Consider the following 25,325-nt stretch of genomic DNA (forward strand, 5'->3'; position numbering starts at 1 on the left):
ATCACCTGGACGTGGCTTGCAGAGACCTCCCTTAGGTAGGCTAAGGTAGAGGCTAGCATCCATGTCCCCTAAATATCAGCACTGAAGGTACCTGTGGGTGACAATGCCCCCCACACGTGCTGTGTGTTCAGTCAATAATACTCACATTTTAGTCTGAAGCTGCAAACTGTCTCATGCTTTCTGTATAAACCTATGCTGTTGCCATACGATGAAGCATCCAAAGCTGCAATCAAAAATACTGCTTACGCAGTAGTTCAATGAGCAACCCGGCCAGTGTAAGCCACTGCTGCTTCCCAAATTGTAAATCATCCAGTAATTCCCAAGGTCGCTTTTCCTAGTAAAAATCTCAGCAATAAACTTGAGGCTTTTGCTCTGGGCCACTATTATCAAGTACCAAGCTATCCCTTCCTCATTATGCTATTCAGAGTGAAAGATGGGCTTGGCATTTACCACAAGAAAAAATAGCCACAGCCACTGGTCTGACACAGTAGATGGTAGAAGCAGAAAGAAAAGAAAGCCAAGGAAAGGGGAACTCTTCCTGGGAGAGCAGCAGCTTTGTAGACTGCATAGTGGGCTTAGTTTCACAGGTTTCTTGCTTTTCTTCAGTGCTTGACAGCTGGAATAAGATAACTCCAGAGTGCAGTTTAGTTAGCAATAGATGGCTAATCAAAAAAACAAACGAACAAACAAAAAAAAACAAAAGGTGAGACCCTGCCAAGAAACTTCATCCAGCAGCACCTCCTTGGTGAAGTCAGTTACAGGAAAATTTAATTTCAGTAAAAAAAAAATAATTAAATGAAAAGTTGCTCTTAGCATTCTCAAACTCTTTTTTATTTTTATTTATTTATTTTTTAAAGGAGATGCAAATTTGTAAAAGCACCAGATTACCAGAAAATCACTCTTTCGGGCATCTGGAGAGGAAACAACATTCAAAGGAAAAGTATTTATAGACTTCAGCTGAAATTCTTGCTTAGGCTTCCAGTATGGTATTTAAAATATCCTTAAGATCAGCGGAGAAAATTGATCTACAATCCAGTCATGCTAAGCACAGTGTCTGTGTCCACCTGTTGTAGAAATAAATGCTTTAAGGATAAACTGGAAGGTACACTACCTCTAAAAGACATATTAAGAACATTGAGTCGAACAATCAAAATTCAAGGTTTATCAAAAAAGTAGAAGATAACCTATTGCTGTAGATCATAAAGAAAGTAATACAGAGGGAAGTTTAAGGTATGTGACAAATTTCTTCTTTCTTTAGTCTGTTTTCAAATGGTCTGGAAAAGCTGGAGAGCGTATCAAACTGGAATAATTTGCAAATGTCCTAACAGGTCCTTACCAAGCTTGGAGATTCGGAGGAACATTAGAGGGACCAGCCAGAGGTGGAGACTAAATTCACACTGACTGGCCAAGAGGATCCCGACTCCAAGCCAAACTTTCTGGCATTTGATTGAACAGATAAAGACAAGAAAATGAGGACTATGAGCTCCTGAGAATGAGGCTTTTTCAAGCTTGGCTAATTGCACAACTATGTGGCTACCAAGCCCAGTGGGATCTGTCTCCTGGCAAATGCATCAGATGAAACCTACCTTGGCAAACACAACAGCAGGGAACAGAAGATATTTTTCTGGCAACAGAATGAATCAAAGCTGATTCCCAAGCTAGGTGCTTCTGCCACAGAAGTTAGACACCTCCAAGGTCTCTTCTAACTATAGCCACGGTCAATAATGCATACACTTCAACACCAGAAACACAGTAAGAGGAGTTATAAAGCTTTGCAAACACAGAGTTTGTTATCCCAGTTTTTATCCTAAATCAGAGATTTGTAGATTGATGCTGCAAGTTTTCAGTTTCAGTGACCATATTAGATTCAGAGTCTGAGAAGGCAATCTTTAGCTAAACAAATATCCTAGATGTGAGCACAAGGCAGCGAAATACAAAAGAGTCTTGCAACAAACACCTTCTTCCCCCAGACAAGAAGGAAACTTGGAGGTACAGAAAAATGTTTTTCTCCCTGGTGTGCTCCAGCAACGTCTGGCTATTCCCCTTTGTTAGCAAAATTTATGAGGCTATGAAATTGAGATTGATACTTTTTTCTTCCTTTGGGAATTGGGGAGAGAGTTAGCTGGTGATTTAAGTCATGAAAACTGGGAGCAGGATATTTATGGAGCAAAGCAGTCTGGCAGTTAGAAACAGGAGGACTGGGTTGTACTCGTATGCATTAGAAGCAACTTTCACAAGCAGAGAGATACGAGAGAACCAATAACCCCTTCTTCTTTCTTAATAAAGGGCTGGGCTGAAAGTGCCCTGCAATTTGCCCTCCTTCAGCAGGATTCCCATGGCTGCAATATGCACTTCAGAAACATGGCTCTCCACAGGGGATCCAGAGAAATGAGAGAGAAGAACAGTATTGCAAGAAATTGGCAAAAGGCTGCAGCTGAATTTAGAAACCGAGAAACAGTCAAGTAAGCCTTTTCTTCTACTGTACAATCAAAAATATATACACTATGTGTATTTCAAAGAACAAAATCTAGTTGCTTTTGCACTGAACCATACTGCTCTTCTTGATTCCGTACTGATCTTAGCCAAAGAGGGTTTTAAAAGAATGAATGTCATAATGTCAACCACGCTGCTTCTTTCCACATAGGTTGTAGCTCTTGTTAACATAAGCAAAACCCAGCCAAGGTTTTGAAAGGCCTGTCAGGACAACTGAATGGCACATGAATCATTCTGCGGGGCACTGCTCTAAACGCTGCCTCTTCCTTCCTCCTCCTTTTCGAAGGTCAGATAAACAGTACCAGGAACTGCCTCTGAAGCTCTTCCCTACATGATAAAAGACAGGGATCCTTCTGCAGAGTCCTTGGATAGAAGCAATCCTAAGCTGAAAGCAGAAAACTCACCTTGGAGCTAACCATAGAGATGCATCTGCTTCTTATCAAGTCTTCCTCTCTCCCCACCTTACAACCCATCTTTAACCTTTTGTTTGTTTGTTTGTTTGAATCCATGTAGATTTTTGCCACCAGAAGGTAGAAAATAGTTTTTACACAATCTAAAGCAAACATGTTGGTAGAAAGCTGTGAAAGCTTTCACAACATTTTCCACTTACTAATTAACGATGACCATTTCATTATGCACTATACAGCTTACTCTCTGATGAGCAAATGCTACCCCTGGATCTCTACGTGGCTATTTCTGCAACTCCTATGCTTCAGAACAATGAAATAGAAGCAGATTTCTGCCTTTCAAAATGGTCCTGTCATTAAAGCCTGCTGAACTCTACATCTGGATTGGCAGCACACCCAAAAATAATATAACTTGATGCAAAATGGCATCCAAACCTGCTGATTTCATTATTGTTCAAGAAAAAAAAACAGGGAACCATTCTGCCGGCAACATGCAGCTGTGGCATAAAGGCATTTTTCACACTTCTCAGGGAGTCATAAACAAAATGTGTCAGGCCCTCAAATATAAGAATGTGGAAAGACTGATGAGATCAACTACCATGAATAGCAAGTTACAAATTTAAACAAGAGATTTTATCAGGTGAGCTGGAAAGTTGTTAAATGTAACCTGAAGGAAAGACAGAGATGCAACTCCAGCAACGTGTAAAAGAGATTTGTTGCAGGCACAGTGTTTGCCAGCTTTGGTGAGAAGCAGAACAAAGTGCAATGGCTGTAAGATGCTGCTAGACAAGATCGCCTCCAAAACATGAAATATGTTCCTAGCAGCGATGATAAATACTGGAATGCTTTCCAGGAGTTACCCACTGTCACTTTAAAACCAATGAAGGTATGGGGTGCCTTCATTTAGCTTCTGTGAGACACATTACAGGTTGGAACAGATGATCACACAGCTCCCCTCTGGCCCGACTATCTATGAATCTGTGAATTTTACAGCTTCATCCTGTGGGGCCAAGGCATTTTGGCTCCAAGCCACCAACGCACTTATGCGCATGCTGAAACGAAAGCTCGCTTCCTTTACTGGATTGGGGCCAGGATGATCAGCCTCTTGCAGGACCAGCCCAACTATCTTTAGCCATCTCGGTATTTGACCACTTTTGGGTTTCTTTTCTGCAGTAGCAACCAGAAGCTGTACTATGGCAGGGGTGTAGAAAGCTTGACATTCAGAAGCAGTGGGATACCTTTAATTCTTGCTTATCTTGAATCTCTTTTGCCAGGGTAAAAGTGGGTAAAAATGCTGATATGGAGTTTTTTCTTATGGTTTCACTTGGCAATAATTTAATTCAGATAAGGAAAGACAAATCAAGGCAAGTTATTTGTGGAAGATGAACAAATGAAAAACAATGCCTTTCTCCAGAGATAAACTTAATGCAATTACTCACTTGAAGAAAGGATTAAATCAATACCTCATGGGTAGAAATACATACATGCTAGAAGAGCCTAACTTGAACCATTCTGAATAGTAGATTCATAAGGATGTGAGGCAATAGGTAGGTTCAAACACATATACATATGCACAAGCATATATATAATGTATTCCTATACATATATATAAATATTCAAAAGTCATTAATAAAAATGAATTAGAATATAGACAAAGGATCTTGAAAAAACAGCCCTCAGTTCAAACACAGGGGTGGGAGATGGGATTTTTATGAACTAGAGGGCAATTTGGCAACAATTTGAAGCCCATCTGGCCTAACTGGAAATTAGTAGATTATCCTGACAGCATGTATAATTAAAAACTTCTACCTTTCCTTCTTAATCTCAGCATGATATCCTTTGAAGTTGTCACTTACTTTCAGCTTGTAACAGTCAGTTAATTTCTGGTGGTCCAAATCTCGTGCCAGAAAGATTATCTTTTTCATATGTCCATAACATTTTCCCATCTTTTTTCTTCCCAGAGCACATTACATAACTCAAAACAGTATTTTGATTGTTCAAAATAGTTTTTTTTTCTTTTTCTGGTGGCTTTTAGTAATTTTTTAATAAGTGAGAGGAGAACCAGTAGGTTAATATGAGTTTCCTTTACTGACAGCAATAAACTTTTTGCCCCAATGAAATACAATGATGTTGGTCATGCATGTTCATCAAGGAAGGACAAAATTAAGGCCTAGGGAATTCTGAGCTAAGCATATTTCTGTGTTTTTATACTTGATTTAAGCTGATAAAAGTGAAAATAGATCTGTCTGAATTGAATTTAAAACATGTAAACAAATAAAATGTGCTTTAATTATCTTTTTTGGTACTTAGAACAGCATACATGAGACAACTCTGTTTTATCCATTTGAGTGGAAGAAGCAGAATTGGGATGAAAATATATCCAGCCTTTAACAGTAACTGAGCAAATGACTTGAGAATGAGTGGGAAATGACTGTGTTGAGCGTTTTGTACATTCTCTTTCCAGTATTAGAAAAGATACGGCTATTTCAAATAACCCTACAGGACAGCTTATACTTATCTCCTTTGTCCTCTATATAACGTAACTGTAGTAAAATGGTGGTTAAAGTACAAACCTGTCAGACTTGGTCTCTTGAGGCGGCGAGAGAGTTGTCCCATAACGAGAAGTGGGTGTTGTAGGGGCACTCAGACCAGAGTAAGGTCGCGGTGAAGAGTAAGAGTTGCTGCCGTAGCTATTGTATCTGAAGAAGTGAGAAGGAAAGTAGGGGAAAGGGAGAGACAGAAAGAATCCGTCAGCGAGCAGACATGTAACAGTTGATCCTCTTGTTTAGGGGGTGGTAATGATACCATACCCCAGACTTTCTCAAATATCCACCTTTTGAAAATATTGCTTTAACCCCAGCTTCAAAATATGCAGCCTATCATTTCACTTTAATATAAACCATGTCATGGAAATACTTAATTCAAAGACTGAACTGTTGTTATGGAAAATAATGAGAGATCAGAATGGTCCTCTAAAGTGACAACTCTGAGCAGAAATACTTAAATTACTGCTTAGTTACTCAAATTTATTAGCTGTTTTGGGAGCTGATACCCTGCCATTAGAAAAGGGACCCAGCAGTCCATGTCAGCAGTAGTATTTCCTAGGGAAATTAAGGCAAACAGCAGCATTCTTAAGGCACGATCTGAACACGGACATACATAATTTGCAAATGTTTGCTTTATAAATGAAAAGCATCCACAACCTCCCCAATTAAAGCAAGCAGTATTTTCTTTCCCCTCCCCCAGCATAAGTCATAGCTCGTGTGCCATTTCTTACGATGCCTGTAAAAAGTCATCACCATGGTTAACATGACATGTCTCTGGAAGCATGGCTTTAAGAATTTCTATCAGCCATCCCCTCTACGTAAAACCAAACCAAACCCAACTAAACACCAACACAAAAATGCTTGGCTTCAATGTGAGCTTGCTGATCAAAGACAAATTGCTTCCAGGGCTCTTGGAGTGGCCACCTCCCCAGAGTCCCTTGTACCAGTGCTTTCATCCTGGCTCCTGTGCTGAGCAGAAAGGGCGATTGTTGTGCTGCTTTTATGTTCCCTTTAACCACTGTATTTAAATAGCATATCCAGGAGATGTAGAGATTCCTGATTTGGAAAAATTATAACATTTCTTTTCACAAAAGTTACCATTTTCCCTCTTAAAAAGAATCTGATGCACTGTAGGTGAAGTATTTCACAAGGCCAACTCAAAACTGAAATTCAGTTCAGGAAAAAGGGCAACATCATTTTCTTTATTATAATTCCTAATGCAATATACATCCTCTTTTACCTTATCCTTCCTGGGCTGCTTCTTCTTCCATGCACATCAGCACTAAGTAATTTCTCCTCACTCAGCAATTTTATTTGAAAATACTGGTTGCTTTCCTTCAGCTCCATTTAACGCCCTCATCTAGCCATGCAAAATTTCAAAGTTTCAAGCTTCATTCCTTAGGGTACAATAGTATTGCTGATTGCCAAGGCCCATGCTAAAATCAAAATAAAGTTATAATGGAAGGGATTATGCTCCCTTTTTGCCACAGTCCAGTTTTATGTTTTATAATACAACTTCCAGACACCATGCTGACTGCCCAAGAACTGAGGATTCATTTTGGGGAAAAAAATGCTATCATGCATATTTGTGAGCTAGAAAAGGAATTTTGCTGAATGGGAAATAACTGACTTCATGGCATTCCCGCCCTAGAAGAAAATGAACTAGAAAAGCAGTCCTAGTGGAGAGCTGTGTAGCTGGGCAGGACGTGCCCCCCCCGATGGCACAGACCTAGCCCAGGTCTCCTTTCCAGCACCCTCAGCTCACAAAACATCCTGCCTGGGCCCACACTGAGCGAGAAAGCAAAACTCAGTTGCTCTGAGTCTATGTTCCTAACACTAACAGGATGCTCCATTTCAATTCCAATCAACTGATAGCAGACCTTATTATTACACTTACTTTTCTTCTCCTCTGCCCTTTGAAATAGCTGACATAGTGCAGAATCCTTTTTCAGATCAAGGAATTTCAATTAGTCCAATGACAACTCTAATTAAAATGGAGAGAACACACTTTCCATGAGCTCTGGGCTACAAGTTTAAACAAAATTATGCTAGATGGACTGGCCTGCACATAGCATCCCTCTGTAACAAATTTAGAGGGAGACGGTATCTGGAACATAAGCTGGAACAGTATCATAAGCCTGTGTCCTATTCATGGTGTTTCTCTTTCTATCTTTCTTCCACTGGTGGCTATTACTTTCAGTTTCCCTTCTTGTTTCATACACCGCCACAGACTGCAATGGCCTTGTCCCAGGAGCCTCCACTCCGAAGAAACCCCAGATATTCAGATATCTACCTCTTCTATAAACACATTGCTGCCCAAGTTAGGCAAGCTTTGCTCTTCATTTTCTCCAAATAACCAGAATACAATCCTCCCCCACACCACCCCTTTATCCTATGTGAAAATGAGAAGCACAAGGATGATGAGGCAAAAAATACCAGCAGGAATACTAAACTTGCAGGAGCAGGAAGTATTTAGAAATTAAGTTACATATCCTCTCTAAAAAGTATAACCCCAAAGGCAGAAGCAATAAGACACCAATAAATGAGTGCGAGAGGCCTGAGGGAAAATGCACGTATGCAGGGATATGAAAACTCAGAGGAATCCCAGTGTTCATTTTGCAATTTAGGAAAGATATGGGAACTAAGGTACCTGTCAGTAGCTACATGGTTTTAAAGCTTTTCATCAAAATGAAAAAGCAACTTAAACACCCATGTATTAGAAAGCAAAGATAAAAAAATAAAAGGAACAAAGGATTCAAAATATTTGTTCAGAAGCAGAAATTCAGAAGGATTGCTGGAAAAAGGAAGGAATACATATGCTCACAATATATATGTACATTTTCAGCATGTAATTCAGGAGCACTGATCATTTGGAAAAAAAACAGCTAAAAACTGTTAACTTCTTTTGAAGGTGATTCTTTAACATTGCTTTCAGTGCTACCTTTTGTCATTCTGTTTTATTGGAAACAGGCTGAGACAAAAAAACTTTTTAGTGGTTGTTTTTAAATGGGTAGAATGGAGAAAAAATCAAATTTAAAAGTAAAAACTATGAGAAATGTATGAGCAACTGAACATGACCAGATGTTGTGGAGGGAAAACTGAGTGCTATATTCTCTTTATAGGGTTTAATCTACCTCTCTTATTACAAGCACTAGTTGAAATTGCACATGGCAGGGATATGCTGTGTAATCTAGCAACAAATTCAGGATTTGGCAGTTCAGTCTTTGAAGCCAGGATTTCATCCCTGAATTCCAAGCACTGATCTGATCTCTCTCAGTTTTACATCAGAAGAGCTCCATTAATTTTCACGAAATCATGCCTACATATTACACTGTTGTAAATGAGAGCAAAATGATGCTGCTTTGTGTGATCTACCAAATCACGTTATATATCTACTGCTGCATAAAGGAGGCCAGGATACTTACCAACTATAAACCTTGAAGAGGAGTTAGATGAAATGAAGGCAACAAAGGGAAGGGGAGAATATCAATCAAACCAAAACACAGGCTTACATGACTAAAACTAATACAGTATGTTCTGGAAATAATACAACACGCAGAGCACATTATTACCACTATAAAACTCTTGAAAGGCATCATTCATTTATCTAAAAATTCGTATCAGCTGTATAAAATCTACCTGTTTTCCCTCATCACCTCTGCTTCCTTTTCTTTCACAGATGCTGGAGACTCTTCAAAGTCATATGAGAAGAGGTGAAAAGGAGTATGTGGTACATAAGGTAATTTCTCTACCGTTGGAGATGCCTTTGGAGTAATGGATGATGATGATGAATTCTGGGAAGAGTTTAGCAAAGCTGCCGCAGGTGAAGATGGCGATGAAAGAACAGAATTATGATGAGAGACAGATGAATCAGGCACAGAAGAGGAGCTGCTAGAAGAGCTCTTTGCTCTAGAGCAGGGGAGAGACTTCTCAGCTTGAGAAATGGCACTGGAGATGGCTGAAGAATCACACCACTGTGAAAGGTTTTCCTTCATAGCCTCCTGTGCACCTGGGAACTCACTGCAGGAGGAAAACATTGTGGGAAGGGAAGGGAAGGGAAGGGAAGGGAAGGGAAGGGAAGGGAAGGGAAGGGAAGGGAAGGGAAGGGAAGGGAAGGGAAGGGAAGGGAAGGGAAGGGAAGGGAAGGGAAGGGAAGGGAAGGGAAGGGAAGGGAAGGGAAGGGAAGGGAAGGGAAGGGAAGGGAAGGGAAGGGAAGGGAAGAGGAAAGACAGATCAATGGATCATACAAAAAAAAAAAAGTCTAGGAGAGTCAGGAAAAAAGAAACCTTCCCAATGGTAGACAATGATTATTTTTCTCAGAAGTAAGGAGATGCATTTTTGTATCATAGAGGGATTCTTCTGGGGGCTGGAAATACTGAGATGTGGAAGCAACTCAGCTTAAAGGAAGGTACTTCATAAATTTTCATAAACCTTTTCACAACCACATTCTGAACAATTTTCAAGTATTTCAAGATAGGTTGTAAACATTGTCAGAGCAGCACAAAGCAGTCTCAACACATCAGATGATATGTTACACCGAGTTAAATACTTCAAAATACAATCTGCATGACTGCCTCTTGAAGGCCAGGTATCTGATTATCATCCTCCTCAGTGAACCAATATTTTTTAACTAAAAACACAAAACCACTTTATTCATCAAAGATGAAAAATACAAGAACAACAAAAAGCAAAAAAAACAAACAAACAACCACCACATCAAATGAGCATTGTTTTGTCGAAATTAAGGTTTAGAATGATTTTAAAAGCAATGCCTTACCACATCAGTTATCTAGGAGCAAAGGCAGTAAATTTATCTAAGTGTCAGCATCCCATTCAGACTCAGTGTTAGAGATTTGCAACCGCGTGCAACAGAAAACACATCTGCTTTACTTTGGTGAAGGTAGGTGTTGGTGAGCAACAGAAGCAGCAAAGCAGGTGAAAAGCCATGGGATCTGCACTCCTGGATATCTGTTTTCACTAGTACCTCCAGCACAAACACTGTGCACGGGCTTTGGGCTGGATCACTCAGCAGGAGGAAGACTTCCTTCTTCTGAGACCACCTCCGTGCATACAAGGCATGGACCTTATCTGAGGAGTATGGGTTTGGCAAAGACTATGCAACAACAATATAATATAGGTTATATATGTTAGGATATTATGAAATTAATCATTGGGTATATACCAGTTAATTGCCCTCACAACTGAAACACAGTGGGAATCTGGAAACCTCCATCTATTTCAACAGCCGTGCATGACAGGAATCCCTGAAACCAGGCTATTCCTACCCTTCCTGACAGGATTTAAAACAAATGGCCAGGGTAAAGGTAATTTTTGTTATGCTACGGTGATGGTGAAAGAAAGCATTTAGAGAAGTCATGGGAATATCACCCTGTTACCTCCAAGTGAGGTATTTCAAAACAAGCATGCCCTATCAGCACATTACACCCTATACATGGCTCCTGCACTCTACATTTTTTCACAGTATTTTAGTATTTTCATGTGATTTACTAATAACTTGTGTCTTAGCTTTGACTGTTAAGAATAGGAATTGAGGAAATTATCACTTAATTTTGAAATTTCAGGCAGCCATTGGCTAGATTTGCAGACTGGAAGATATTAATAACAACAGTACAGTATTTTCTTTGGAATTTGCACATTAAACAGTTTCCTTTCTTCCTTCTGTGCTGTATAGTGTCTGCATGAATGTGGTTTATTTAAAAAAAAATAAAAAAAGTCCAATCTCATTTGCTGAGTTGCAAAGCCAAACAATTTAACCTAAATCAAATGGCTGTCTGGAAGAAAGAACATATTTTCATTCTTCCAGTTTATTAGGATAAAGTTGCCAGATGCCAAATCCATATATACCTCAGAATAAGTGGAAAATTTTACATGAGAATACTGTTTTGATAGGTGGTTTGTTTATACCCATATATACACAGACGGGCAAGTATGTATAAAATGACATACACTCTTCAGCTTTGCCTCTAAGTAGTTCTTTCCTATTAAAAAACATAAACAACACTGATATAAAGCATAGGCAACATTAAAAAAGTCAATCTTCTTCATATTGACAGATACTGCTAATAAGGCTATATTATGGAAAAAGGGATGAAAACCTAAGCAACCAAGCAATATCCTAACTCAGCAATGCACAGCAATGTTTCAGCATCACCCTAACTAAAAGATAAACCTAAGCCATGGTTAGAAACTATGCTGTCTGCTAAATCTTTTTAGGATTTGTGACTGTTCCTCACTTGGTACCAAAGTAAGGGAGTGCAAACAGTTCTTAGTGTCTTGAGTTACACAACTAAACACGTTTCCATTAGCGCACACAGCAACAACGATTTTGGATGAGGAAGGACTTCCTTGGGGTGGCTTTAAAAGGAGAGATGGGAATGTGAGTGACAAGGTATATGCTGATGCACATGGGGTGGTGAGTTAATGCCAGAGTGAGGAAATGTGCGTGGACAATGCTGAATGCTGATACCTGGCTTTGACCTGCCTACTGGCCTCTTCCTCCCCCTCATCCTCAGTATTGGGCTCTGTGACTGGCTGTTCTTCGTCCTCTTCTTCACACTCCTCCTCCTCTCTGAGGTCACACCAAGGAAAGAGGCATGCAGTAGGATGGAAAGAGAGAAGGTGGAAGAGAAAATGACATGAGTCCGCAGAAAGAGAAATGCAATGAGGTTAGAAATGGAAAGACAACACCGAGAGGGAAAACTGGGGACAGCCACCTAAAAATTCCTGCAAAGTACGTGTTGGTGTAAGAGTAGTTATCAATACAATCATTTTATCCTCTCCCCCATTTGTTTTATCTTATTAATTTTCGAGTCCACAAAGATGCATATATATATATATATGCATGTATGGTTTTTTTTCTTGAGCTTGGCTTTCCATTTGCTACCTACACAGGCATTAATGGAAAACACTCATGAAAATAGCAGTGTTCAACCCATTTGTCATTAAACCGTATCTGGCTTAAAGGACAGTGCAAACTGTGTTGGCATTGGGCAGCTGGCACTGGACATCATACTTATTAAATTAACACAAATAAAACATTCCAGTTAAGCAGCCAATAGCTCAACTAGAAAACAGAGCAGGGTGAACCATTAAGCTAGAAATAACAGAGACCAAATCGGTTTGGGGCTATTTGCAAACAGCAATATTTCAGTTATTGGATGCCAGTACATGAATTATTTCAGTAAAGAATCATTAGTATAGCTGAAGCAGGCTTTGGTTCAGCAGTCAGTCTGGCAGAGAAGAATTTTAAGTCACGCATAAAGCTTCCATATCCTACAAACCACATAAGTAAAAATAAAACTGTATTAAACAAAACAAAAAGGCTGCATTTTCTGCCTCCTCTCCCTCTCATTATACCTATTCCTCCCCAAACCAACTGACTCATTGAAAATTTAGAAAATATTCTCTCTTTGGACTTCTCCTGCATTTGCAATTTATCCAGTTCTCCTTGATTTAATGATAAATACCATTAGGTTATGTTCCATGCAAAAAAATACTGTGTATGAACAGTAATAAAGTTTGTAAGATACTTATATATTTCTTGCAATTTTCTGAAAGCTGGTTTTCTTTACTCTAGTTCTGAAGGGGTGATTTGTCCATTTTTTTTTCATTTAGAATTAATACGGTGCCGTGTCATAAGAACAATGAATATTCACATTGTGAGATCGTGAACTCATCATGATAATGCAGAGAGTCAATCCAAATTTGGTTGCATTTGTATGGAGTTAGCCTTATAATAATCAGAAAAATGGCAGCACTTGGAACTTTTTCCAAACATCTATAAGGAACACGCTTTTAGACATTCCTAAGGTATCGTAGTGACAAAACCATGTTAGTTGCAGCAGGTCATCTCTCCATCTCCTTGTCCTCTCCTCAAACACACGCCTCCCCTAAAGAGATACCTCTTGACTTCCACACACATATATATAAGTATTAAAAGAAAAATGAAAATATATATATATATATAATCCCTTCTCCTTTCTAGTGAGCAGATCAATACTGGCTTTGCTATTATCTCCTGTGAAGAGCAAACAGCTGCATCTGCCAGCTCTAGAGCAACCACATTTGGAAAGTAACTCATGAAGCTCTGTGAGATCACAGTTCTGTGATAAGAACACAATGCATCCTATAAGGCTGAGAGGACGGCTATTGTTAACATGAGCAAGAGTTGCCCCATTTACTTCTGTATTTTAAGCTCCCACCAGGTTTCCAGATTGATGATGTCAAATTCCTCACCTTCCTCGATTGTCTCCAAATGCTCCAAATCATAAATGAAATATTCATCAGATACAATGGAACCTATAAGTTTGAAATTGTTCTTTGAAACTTTATTCTTTCACCTGAGTGAATGATATTAAGGACACAAGCTTGCAATGATGCAATGGAACTTTGTACAATATGGGTTGAACCGGCAACCATTAGTTTTATATTTGCAGTGAATGGAAAAAGAAGACAAGAAGAAAAAAATGCAGAACCAGAAAGGCATGGCCCATGGTTCAGGACCACTTTGGTCCCAAAACTAATGCTTATGAGGTAAGCGACACATGCTGAGTACTTTTCTTGAGATCTTGTCATCCTCTTTTTGCATCTTATGTTTATAAGTCTGAATGCATGGTCTGAAGTCTTAATATTAAGTCATTCATTTACCAGCAGTGAAAGCTGTTCCTATCCCCACCACTCAAAGATTTTATAATCAGTACTTATCAGATTAGGATATTTAATTGGTACCTGAAGCCCTGAAGCTTCCTTTACCCTACAGTCTATTTCCCTAGAGACAGATGAAGTTTGGAACTCAATTGGCACTTACAATTCTGTGTTTAAGCACTTGTTTTCAAAATATTGATCTTCTGTGTAAGAAGTTTTTGACTGCCTAAGGAACCAGACAATAAATACAACAGGTGAGCAGTAATCGATTAAAATACAGTACTTGGGGTTTTTAACTGCTTTGCAAAGCATCCTTCTAATCCATTATTGGGAAAATCTAATCCCCATTCAACTAGCTTAATCATAAATACAAAAACACCCTAAATTAAGCCTTTACAAAATTAGGATGTATGACCTGCCGCTCACAAAACAGTTACTGCACCTTACTCTGGAAGGGCTATTTTTTTGCAAAAAAAGGCCAGAAAACCAAGCAGCTTTCAGAATTACAACAGAAATGCTCAAACTAAACCCAGGTCAATAGGTTAAGAGTTCAAAAACCCCACTACAGTATCTTAGTTCTCAGGGCTATTAACAACATATTTTCCATAACCACTAGCATTTCCTTAGAAAGCATGATTAAGGTAGAAATAGCTGTTCAGAACGTGTGTGTATGTAAAAACTATGCTCATAGCTCTTTACATACACCCTGCTTCCAGGTAAGCTGTGTAATATATGCATGTGCTGAAGACTCAGTAATAAACAGGGAATTAACTTCACCTTTAAGTTAATTACAAGAAATGGAAACCTCGATCACGGAGAGACCAGCTGGGGACATGTACAGTTTTCATTTCAGCCCATAGGTAGAGAAGCACTCCTGCCTACAAGAAGAAGCAGAACTTCGTCTGGGAGGTAATATGACCTGCATGGAGCTGAAGGAAGTGTTCAGGCTCTGTCCTCCTTCATAACGGGTCACAACTATTAATAACGTGACTCAAAGGAAATACTTCTGTCTGCTGTGCTGTTTATCTATAATTTCATCTGAGGAAGTGAAAACTCGAGAGCCCCACTTCCCAGACACTGTGACTTGCTGTACTCTAAAGAGGCAGACAAGAGTAACAGCCCCTCCAGTTGATTATTACCTAGGGCAGCCAAGTTTGATTAAGGGAAATGTGGACAATGGAAATAAGAGTGTACAAGCTCACAGCCAGAAGACCTGGTGAATCGAGCCTGCTGCTCTTTCAACAAAAACAATAACGGCAGTTGCTTGTCTGTATTGTTAGAGACCAGATATCCTAAAAAAAAAATCACGTGAATCTTTATTGAAACTGGAAAACACTAACTACAGACAGATAACATTCTTGTAAAACTAAGAACGTCAGACAGGGGGATGCTCAAACAGAACAGCAGACAGATTTGGGAAGTCATCTGGATGCTTCAGGGTTGTGTGTTCATTTCTGTGTGAAATGGAGAATGGATAGCAGGGAAAAACACTTTCCCACACACAAATGCAAATTTTGTTTCAGTGCAATAGTTGACATAAATTAAGAAAAATGATTTATAAGAAGGTTTTCAACTAAACGAGGTTGCAGAAGCCAGCAAATTTTTCAGTAGCACAGAGCAACTTATCTTGTTCAACACAAGGCAAATATTTTTCCTGGGGCAGGGAAGAAGGGTTTCATTTAACACTGAAGGTTCTGATATATTCAACTGATGTTAAGACTACTGCTGGGTTATTTCAGTTCCATGACAATAGTACCAGATTAGAAATATTTAAACAAAACCTTTGCAGCAGTGAAAACAAGTTTAAAAAACAATCACTGTGTTTATTTTCATCTTTAAATGGATTACTGCTACACGCTGACAGCCTCACCAAACAAACAGAAGTCCTAAATCTTACAAATCTTTATAAACTGTAACATCAGCCATAGCAACTAACAAACAGCTACTAGGAAACAGTGTTGCTTGGTTGTTTCAACCAAAGGTTGATGTATTTGAAGTATTTATAGTGCTTTAAAATACATGTATGCTTAAAAAGACTACAAAAGTGCAGTTTCTGGATAAAGAACCATTGGGGCATCAAAATGAAATCTAGGCAAAGATTTTAAAACTAATGGATTAGCCTTTCTCCTTTTTTAAAATAATAAAAAATAATAATGAAAAGAGCACCAATGAAATTTATCCTTCTGATCTTAAACAGCCACTCTGCATTACATATGGACATAAACACTAATGACACTAATGAACACAGATTGATGAGAGGAAATGATAGTCAAGGGACTCATCTACAAGTTTATCAGAAGGCAAGGCAAAGCCCATAAGATGCTCGGCATCTTACCTAACACCCATGAACACGTAGCAATCCTGACGCATACTTCTTTCTCACAAAAATAGTAATCAGTATCTTCCATTGTGAAAAATATTTACAAGATCTGAGCCCTCTCCAACCAACCTCTCCAACATGTACACCTGAACAATGTGTACAAGGTTATCTAGTCTCTGTCCTCTCCAGGCTCTCCCAAAACACTTCCCTTTACAGTTTTGATGACTGCAACTTGAAACTCAGGCTTCTGGTTGTTCTCATTTGCAGTCCAGAAATACTTTTTTTAAATTATTATTATTTCAAAAACAAAAACATGGTTAATAGAAAAATCAAAGGCTAAGGCTGTGCTGAAGGGAAAAAAAAAAAAAAAGAAAAAAAAAAAGAAAGAAACCACCACAACAACAAAAATGAAGCCAGAAAATAAGCATGAGCACAAAAATACATTCTACTCTGCTTGGTACCGACAGAAATTTTTAAGTGCAAGATATACTTTAAATCATTTTAATTCAGAGTGGAAGAATTTGACCACTAATGTTTGAATATAGAACAACAGGGAAAAGCCATAATTAGACTATTGACTTTATAGTCTGCACATATAATGCACATATAACTTAATAAATGAGGTAATAGCACATTAAAAAAATCTTCCTTCATGTAGAGCTTATTTAATCTTTACCGAAGTCTTACTAAATATTTCCTTTTTAATTTTTCAGGTCATCAGACAAGGCCCTAAGTGCACGTCTGAGCCTTTGTAGACCACCCACAGCATTATATTGAAATTCCCCAGAAGTGGGAACACTGGACTGCAGTGAAGAAAGGGACCTTCGCGTTATGAAGTGACCCCGAAAATAAAGGACAGGGGAATTGTAGAGCTGTTGGCCATTATTCCCACACTCTCTGAAAATCACCCTATGTGCAGTAAATTACTGATGAGGAATTTTCTTTCTCTCTTTCTCTTTGTAATTAAGTCAAGTGCTTTCAGTTTAGCTTCTTTAAATTACTCCCATTTAAACTCTCTCTGCTTTTCAGAGGAGCAGCTACTGACTAGGACTAGAGGCCACTTTCAGTGAAGGAAGGTGACCCTTAGCCATTCTGCCATATTATCCTAAATGAAATACTACAGTTGATCTCACGATTTTTCCTTTCAAGTGTCCCCCCCACTTCAAACCTCTGTCCTTCTTTTACCTCTTGCATAGGACTTGGAAAGCTGCTTCTCTGAACTCCTTACAGGTGTACAAATAGAAAATGAAAAATGTTCCATCAAGGAGAGATCTTTATAAGTTACAGTGGATGACACTTTATTTTCTTTTGCAATTGCTTACCATTGTCCTCAATTTATGAGTGAAAATTCCACTTACATTGGTTAGACAGCACAATTCATAGCCAAATTCCAAAGTCCTTGTAAAACAAACAAATGCTTTGGTACACTTCTGCTGCTTCCTCTTTTCGGCTATGCTAGCTGCCAGAATAGATTCGACTAATCTTTCATGTGAAAGCTGAAAGTGCTAATAATTTAAATTCATCATTTCTTACTTTGTACGAAACAGTAATGCTTTCCTCCTCCATTAAAAACAAAGAAGCCACCTATTAAACACCCAAATTCCATTCCACGGTTACATGTGATAGGCTGTTGTGGTTGGTGCAATTATGTGAAGATGAAGGTGCATGAAATGGTATGGAAAACAAGTTAGTTGTGAAGCCTCAAACTTTGGCCTCCTGTACAGAAAGGAAACTAAAATGCATAATTACAAAGGTCAAAAGGAAAATTATCCTGGTATTTCTGCCCTAAATAAAAAAAAAAAAATGGTTAGAAAAAAAATCAGAAGTAATGTAAAGTACATGTGTTCTCCATGCCTTCATGTTACACTGCTCTTCATCGTTAGGTTACTGTTACTTTCTTGTTCCTAAAATACGATCAGTAAGAACTTTTCACACCTAAATAATACGTAGGTAATGAACCACACTTTTCTCATTGCTGCCATCAGTTTATATAGGACACATCAAAGCAGAACAAGACAGCAGAGTCTTGCTTAAGATACTGGCAAGGCTGCACAAAGAGTTCAAGAGTCCCAGCTGTCTGATCACCCAACAGCGTGGCTGTTTTTACATCTACATGAGCAGCAGACGTAAAGAAACAGAATCATGATGTAGAGAAACTTTGGGGGCAATAAATACTGAAACATATACAGAATGAGAGAAGAAACGGTGTTTTCAGAGCTTGGAGCTGCACGTTGGTTGACACCTCAAGGTCACTGTTGTTGCCCCTTACTTCAAAGGGAGGGTTCTGGAAATGGCACCAAGCCAATTCGTTGTCTTTTTTGCCTCCCATCACATCACACGTGTAAAAAAGCTTTCCTGGCATCAGAGAATCATGTTTACAAATACTGGAAACCCACTGGGGAGGTAAACTACCTGAGACACGTGTCCATCAGACACTACCACTGGCCTCCAGAGACAAGGATTCAAATCCTGGTTCCGTGTTACATTTCCTCAGGTAGTTCATCTAAGTTAAATATGCAGTGAAAAAAAAAAAGACTAAGCATACATGCATTCACAGTATGCATGCTGTGCCTGCATTTGCCATGCAACTATCACATCACTTAATGCTCAGTGTTTTTTTTTTCCATACATTTTCAAATTCAAACGAGGGAAACCTACCATTGCTACTACAGCAAAGTCCAGTGCTGTCAACTGGTCTCTGCATGTATAACAAGTATAAAACATTTCTTTCCAGCAAGATCCACAAACAGTAAACAGCAACCCCCTACTATGAAACCTGACATTTCTACAGAGGTATTTAATTCAGATGAAAACCACTGGTATAAAACTGAGGCAGTAATGGGACCAGTACATGGGATACAGAAATTAATCAATACATGAACAGAGTATTTATGGTATGAATGTAAAAGAAAACTTTTCTTAACCTTTTCTGATGCCTCTTCTTCTATTGCACTCTTACAGGTGCTTCCAAGACATTCTTACAAAGCACAAGATCACAAATTTCACCTTTTTGTTCATCCTCCTTTCAAATCTGCTTGACTTCATGCCTCACATAACCCTAACCACATGAAAGAAGTAAACATGGCCTCCCTACTCCAAAATTCAAAACAATAATTGCATTAACAAATCATTTTTTGTATGTAACTGTTGTCAAAGGCTGATATAGGTTGGATGCTGTGAACAGATGCTACTTTACCAATCTGTTTGATTGGACACAAAAATCTCCTTTCCAAAACCCTTGCTTTTACAACCCCTTTCCATTTTTGCCTATACCAACCAAAATGTAAGTTAATTTCTCTACAGTTATAATTGTAACTGATGATATCACAGAATCCATTTTATTTCAAAGCCACCACGAATGCTCGGAGGCTCAGATCACACACACACATGTATTAAATGGATCCCTCGCATATCCACACATGTGGCTGTGTTTGTCCTGGAAATGTCTTCTTTGTCTAGATTTGTGCTTCGGTTGCTTCAAGCAACCAAAAACAGGAATCGGGGACAAATGTCTAAGAAAACATACATTTGGTTCATTCTATTAAACCAATAAAAATAAATTATTTTTCTCTTCTGGGCTGTTAGTATCTGTATCAGAACCCAAGTCCTCCATTAATGCTAACACCGAGTCTCCCTTCTCTGCTGTTTCATACCTATCTGTATGTCTGACAGCAACTCTAAGAGACATGAAATGTATCCATCCTGAAAAAAAAAAAAGGAAAGTAAAATCCACCTACCATTGTACCCAGCACTTCAGTCTAGAACCATAAGTATTTACATAATCAAAACATTTCACATAGTGTACTGGAAAGTCACCAGAACTTAAAAACGTTATGACAAAAACTAGCATTTTGCCATGGTAAATGCTACGGAAAATCAAAGATTAGTTATGGTTTAGGATGTCTGAAAACATGGAAAATCGTTTTAAAAAAAATTAAGAAGTCTCAGCTGTATTTTGGGCAAACTACCCCTGCAGGCCTGGCTCTACATGAAGCAAATTGAATAATCAGTTAATGGGGTATAATAGCCAAACGAAGGCCTGTGCAGTTGGTTAGAAACTCGACAGGAATCCGAAGTTGAGCTGAAAAAATGTTTCAGCTCAGCTATGTTCATTGTTTTCTGGTAAAACTAAAATAGCATCAAGATCCCTTCCTGCATCTTAGCAATCCTCAAGCATCAGAAACACGTATTTTCTAACAAAGACCCTTATGGCTTCTCAGCACAGCTTTGCTTTGTTTAGACAACGATTTTCCAATTTTCTCTGGGATTATACGGGGTGTGAAAGTCCTTGAGTTGAGTATGCACCATGCAACAGTGCTGTGTCCAACTAGCCAGGAAATTTGAAGGAAACTTTGGAATTCCCCACTGTACTTTTTGCTCAGAAGAAGAGTCATCACAGCCAGGCAGGACCCTAACACTACTGCCAGGGAGATTCTAACTTTGCTGCTCTTCTGTAATGATCCAACACATCTAGAATAGTTTTAATAAGGCAAAAAGCACCTTGTTTCCTAGAGCCTTTCTTAGGAAGCTCAACACGTTTATATTTCATGGTCGGTACATAATTCCCTGTTGGGTGTTCTGCTGTTTGTGTCCCTCTCGGTACATGGCCTCCTGAAGGCCAAGTTTCTTCAGATTAAAATATCTGGAAAGATCAGGTGAACCCAAACATTTGCTCTTCCTTAGGACTTTTTTGCTCCACGGTTTAAAAAGGACAGTTTGTGAAATGCAGTTTCTCTCGCTGTGTCAGGGTACAGGCTCCACTCTGATGGGTTAAGAGGTCAGTCAGATCTGGATGTTAGGCTCCAAGCAATACTGACGCAGAACTCCTGACCACGGTCTAGGTATCTCCAGAGTAACATGTATGGTGACCAGTCCTCATAAATCTTTTGCATTTTTTTGAAGACGTAAACCAATTCTGAGCTATGGAAGAATTTTTATTTTTTTTTAAACAAAACAAAACAAAAAACAGAAGACAGCAGAGAGTGTAGCAAAGTGGGGTAAATATCTAATCCTAGCTATTCACATCTTTATAAACCACAAGGTCTTTGAATATAAACTTTGAGAGCCATTCAGTTAACTTCTGGTAAGAGCTGTCAGTGTAAATCTCATAGAGGCTTCGCTGAGTATGTTTGCTAAGTCTGGTTGACACATCTCTCATGGGACACCGAGGGAGAGAGACAGGGATGGTCTCTGTGCAGTACTGATCAAAGGAAAATTCACAGCAAAATGAGAAGCAGACTCATGCAAAAAACTGGGAATTGTTGTCATTTCTGGTTTGTATGTATAGGGCTCTTGCAGAGCACCTGTTCCCGCAAGACAGCACTAAGAACTCCCAAACTACATGCCTTCTACTCCCTCAAAGCCAGACACAATATGACTGAAAGATAGGAATTTGTGTTTGAAGACTTTTATAGCCAGAAATCACTGCATACAATAAAAACATCAACCTAGTGTTAAGTACTATGCCACTCCTTACATTTTTCCCTGACTCTATCCATTGTGTGGTTGGAAAAAGCTAGCTTAAAAAAAAAAAAAAAGCACACAAAAAAAAGAACCATGAAATAATGTGTTTGAAAGTCTACCACTTGAGAAACAGAATGCTAGACCACAGATTGACAGCGCTGAATTTGGACTCGGGCAGAAAACCTTAGGAGGTACCCTCAGTGAAACACTTGGTGTCATACATCAACAGGACAGAAGATGCCCCCAGGCTTTAGGGCGCTGTATGCCATCCTGGTAAAAGAAAGGAGGTTTGACCGAAGCTAACCTGGTGGTGGCCAGGCCAGGTAAAACATGTCAATTAAAGAATGCTTCTGCAGCTACGTATCCTTAAAGTAACCTTCAGCCTTTCTTATTTAGTAGTTATCAATTTATTTATTTAGTTAGTTTGTAACAGACACAGTAGGCTGGGTTTCACTCTCCATGAAAACTATTTTAACACAAAGCAGACTTGGGTCTTTATTTGTTTTGAACCACAAGTAAAAAAGCAATACATTTACTTTGGAAGAAGGTTGCCAAACGGATGAAAAAGGCCTGCAAGTTTTCCTTTTGCTTGCCCTTAGCATTTACGGTCAACTTTTCCCAGCTCAAAACCCAAAGTCTGCTCTCAATTAGCCTGGCATAAATCAGAGCAACTCCATTGACTTCAGACAGCTTTTCTGGATATACAGCATTGTGAGACAGAACAGAATTTGGCCAATATTGTCTTTTTTGTTTTACCGGCATCATGGATTTTTCTCTTTTTGGAAGACTTATCGGTCGACACAAAGCAGATGACTGTGGACAACCTGTTTGATGTGGTAAACAAAAGCAAAGTAACTGCCAAACCAGCTGATGGAGTTAGAAAGAAAAGAAACATGAACACTGTGGGAAGGAGAATGCTGAGGAAGAACTTGAACCTTCTACTGATTTTGGTAGTGAAGTCCAAAAATAACCAAGAATATTGCCTAAAACTGTGTAGGAGTGTGATTTTAATCTCTAATCATGCCCATCAGAAGCAATTCCTCTGAACCTGATGGTGCTAATCCACAGTAAAACCAGATGCAGGAATCTGCAACCACACACAAAGTTTAGATACCAGCAGGAGCAAGACAATAAAATTATCATGAACACATTTCCTACTGGTAAAGCAAATGTAGTGAAGGAGTAGAGAGACTGAACTCTCTTTTGCAGAATTTATTTCTGTAAATACAGCACTGCAAAACCTTATTGCAAACTTTTTTCCTTTGTTCAGAGGGACTAGGATTATGAACTAAAAGAAAGTTGATAGCAAAAGACAGATCTTTCCTGGATGAACAGAGATATTTCCAGTTTATGAGGCAATAAATATTTTTAATTGATTCTTACAGATTCCTCTCTGCAACATTAGTGATGGAAGCAGAATGGGCACAACAAGCATTTCTTTTCACAAAAGCACAGGATGTCATATTTTAACTTACAATTTTAAAATTTCATTAGAAATTGCAGTAAGGCCTAACTAATGGTGCTCTATTAATTTTTTTTTAAATAATAAAATAAAAAAGTTGCTTCAGTGACCAAATGCTCAAGCTTGAAAACTTGAAGATTCTAGTAGGAACACTGCTGAGAGAAAACTTCTTTCAACTTACAGTTAATTCAAATTCTATAAACGTGCTAAAACTTTGTATGAGTCATTTGATTTCAATATCTTTGTTTATTTTTGGTCCCTTTTTAGCTGTCTGGTGTAGAGATAGTTTTGTTCACCTGGACTATTCCACTCAAAGTTTAGATACTTACTGGGATATTATAAAGCAGAAAGGCTGTTTTTAGTCTTCCTACCACGATTACGGATTGAACATACTAAAAGTGTGAGTGACAGAATCAGCTTTGCTGAAAAGTTTATTTACCAGAAACCCATCATGACTTAAGGGAGACAACACAGACAGGTTCTTGTCATGGCAACTTTGAACATTTCACTGGGCATAGAACTTGTATCTTCGGGTACCAACATGTATTCATTGGTCTGTAATGACTAATGGGGAAAAACTAATTTGCTAGAACAACTTCAACATGATATTAAACTTGAAATAAGTGTTTAAATTAGTACTTATCTGTAAATGTTTAAAAGAAGATGTATTTCTCAGCTTTAAATTTAAATTATGCTTTAAATTATGGCAGCTTCCAGGTGGATTTGGAGTAGAAATGGCTATTTTTTCAGAAAATGAAGATAATTATTGAAATTATGCTACACTGGTGAAAAAAAAACAACAGAAAAAAAAAAATTCAAAGAACTAACAAAACTAATCTGCCATGTTTCTACTGACTCATTACTAAAAATCAGCTCAAACATAAATTCATTAGGAATTACTGAAGACTGCAAAATAAAACTAGCAAGCAAATATTAACAGTGAGAAAATGTTTTAGTATTAGATGCACGACTTGTATTTGTTTAATTGCAGTAAGAGAATCAACAATTTTTGTAGAATTGAAGCGGTCCCTCATTTTTAATCCAAGCTCAGCATTTTAACAAATCAATGACATCTGCTGCACATCGGCTGATAGATTCCCAGTCACATTGGTAAGTCATGAAACAGAGCATAAGGTCATGCACAAGGCTTTCCACACAGGGCAGCTAAAACACCCAGCTGTACTCACACTGAAGATGCTTTAAACTCAGCCTCAAATGCACTGTCATCTTTGTCATCAGCCTGTAAGACCATGTGGCTCTTGGCCTCCAGCTCACTGAACAGCCAGCCAATAGGACGTGATGGAAAAGCATGAATGTGTTGCCAAATGGAAACAAACAAACAAAAACAGAAAAGAAAAAAAAAAGAAAGAAAAGAAGAAAAAAAAAAAAAAAGGAAAGAAACCATTCTATGATACACATCACTCAACTACTGTTTAAATTATCTGGAGTCTTGTATTTTGTTATTGACAGAAGCCATTAAACTTTGGTCATTTCAGTTTGCTCTGTAAGATGGGCAGCTTTATACGTAATACAGGGTTTTAGGGCTCTAAGTTTCCAACAGAAACCCCCAAAGAACTTCCCAAATGTTATAATCAACACAGGAAACACTCTTCATGGAGCACACTTTGGTTTTGCAAATTGCACCCTGAGCCACTGGATGACAGACGTGTCCAGCTTTAGCTATCTGCAGCAAACGTATCTTCATGTGAGTTAGTCAGCCAGATTCCCTTTATAGTCGAAAGAGAGAAATTGTTAGTTTCACAGCATGATTCATCTTAGCTGAAATTTCAGACATGTAGAACACATTAGATAACTTCAGTCTTACAAGCACTTGCTCCACTCCACAGACATCAAAGGGAGGCAAGCTGATCAGACATCTAACTTAGGCAAAATTAATTCCATCCCTCTTGTGTGGTATTCAGATGTGCTGAGGATCTGCAGCTCCCATTTTTTCTAAGCATGTATAGCCC

At 38.6% G+C, this 25,325-nt stretch overlaps 1 protein-coding gene across 13 annotated transcripts in view; it reads right to left on the bottom strand.

Annotated features, from left to right (window-relative positions):
* Positions 1-25,325, bottom strand: part of FHOD3 (formin homology 2 domain containing 3) — a 382,905-nt gene that overhangs the window by 85,168 nt on the left and 272,412 nt on the right. For 5 of the 13 annotated variants that reach the window (XM_027451788.3, XM_027451784.3, XM_027451783.3 and 2 more), the window contains exons 11-14: positions 24,543-24,629; positions 11,934-12,035; positions 9,086-9,466; positions 5,474-5,599 (exon numbers count right to left, since the gene is read on the bottom strand). In XM_027451788.3, the coding sequence (XP_027307589.2) occupies positions 5,474-5,599; positions 9,086-9,466; positions 11,934-12,035; positions 24,543-24,629 (696 nt within the window). The remainder of the gene's footprint in view (positions 1-5,473; positions 5,600-9,085; positions 9,467-11,933; positions 12,036-24,542; positions 24,630-25,325) is intronic. The other 8 variants (XM_021276455.4, XM_021276457.4, XM_072034907.1 and 5 more) reach the window with 5 other exon arrangements.

Source organism: Anas platyrhynchos, chromosome 2 (genome assembly GCF_047663525.1).
Source record: "Anas platyrhynchos isolate ZD024472 breed Pekin duck chromosome 2, IASCAAS_PekinDuck_T2T, whole genome shotgun sequence".
In the NCBI taxonomy this organism is placed as follows: Eukaryota; Metazoa; Chordata; class Aves; order Anseriformes; family Anatidae; genus Anas; species Anas platyrhynchos.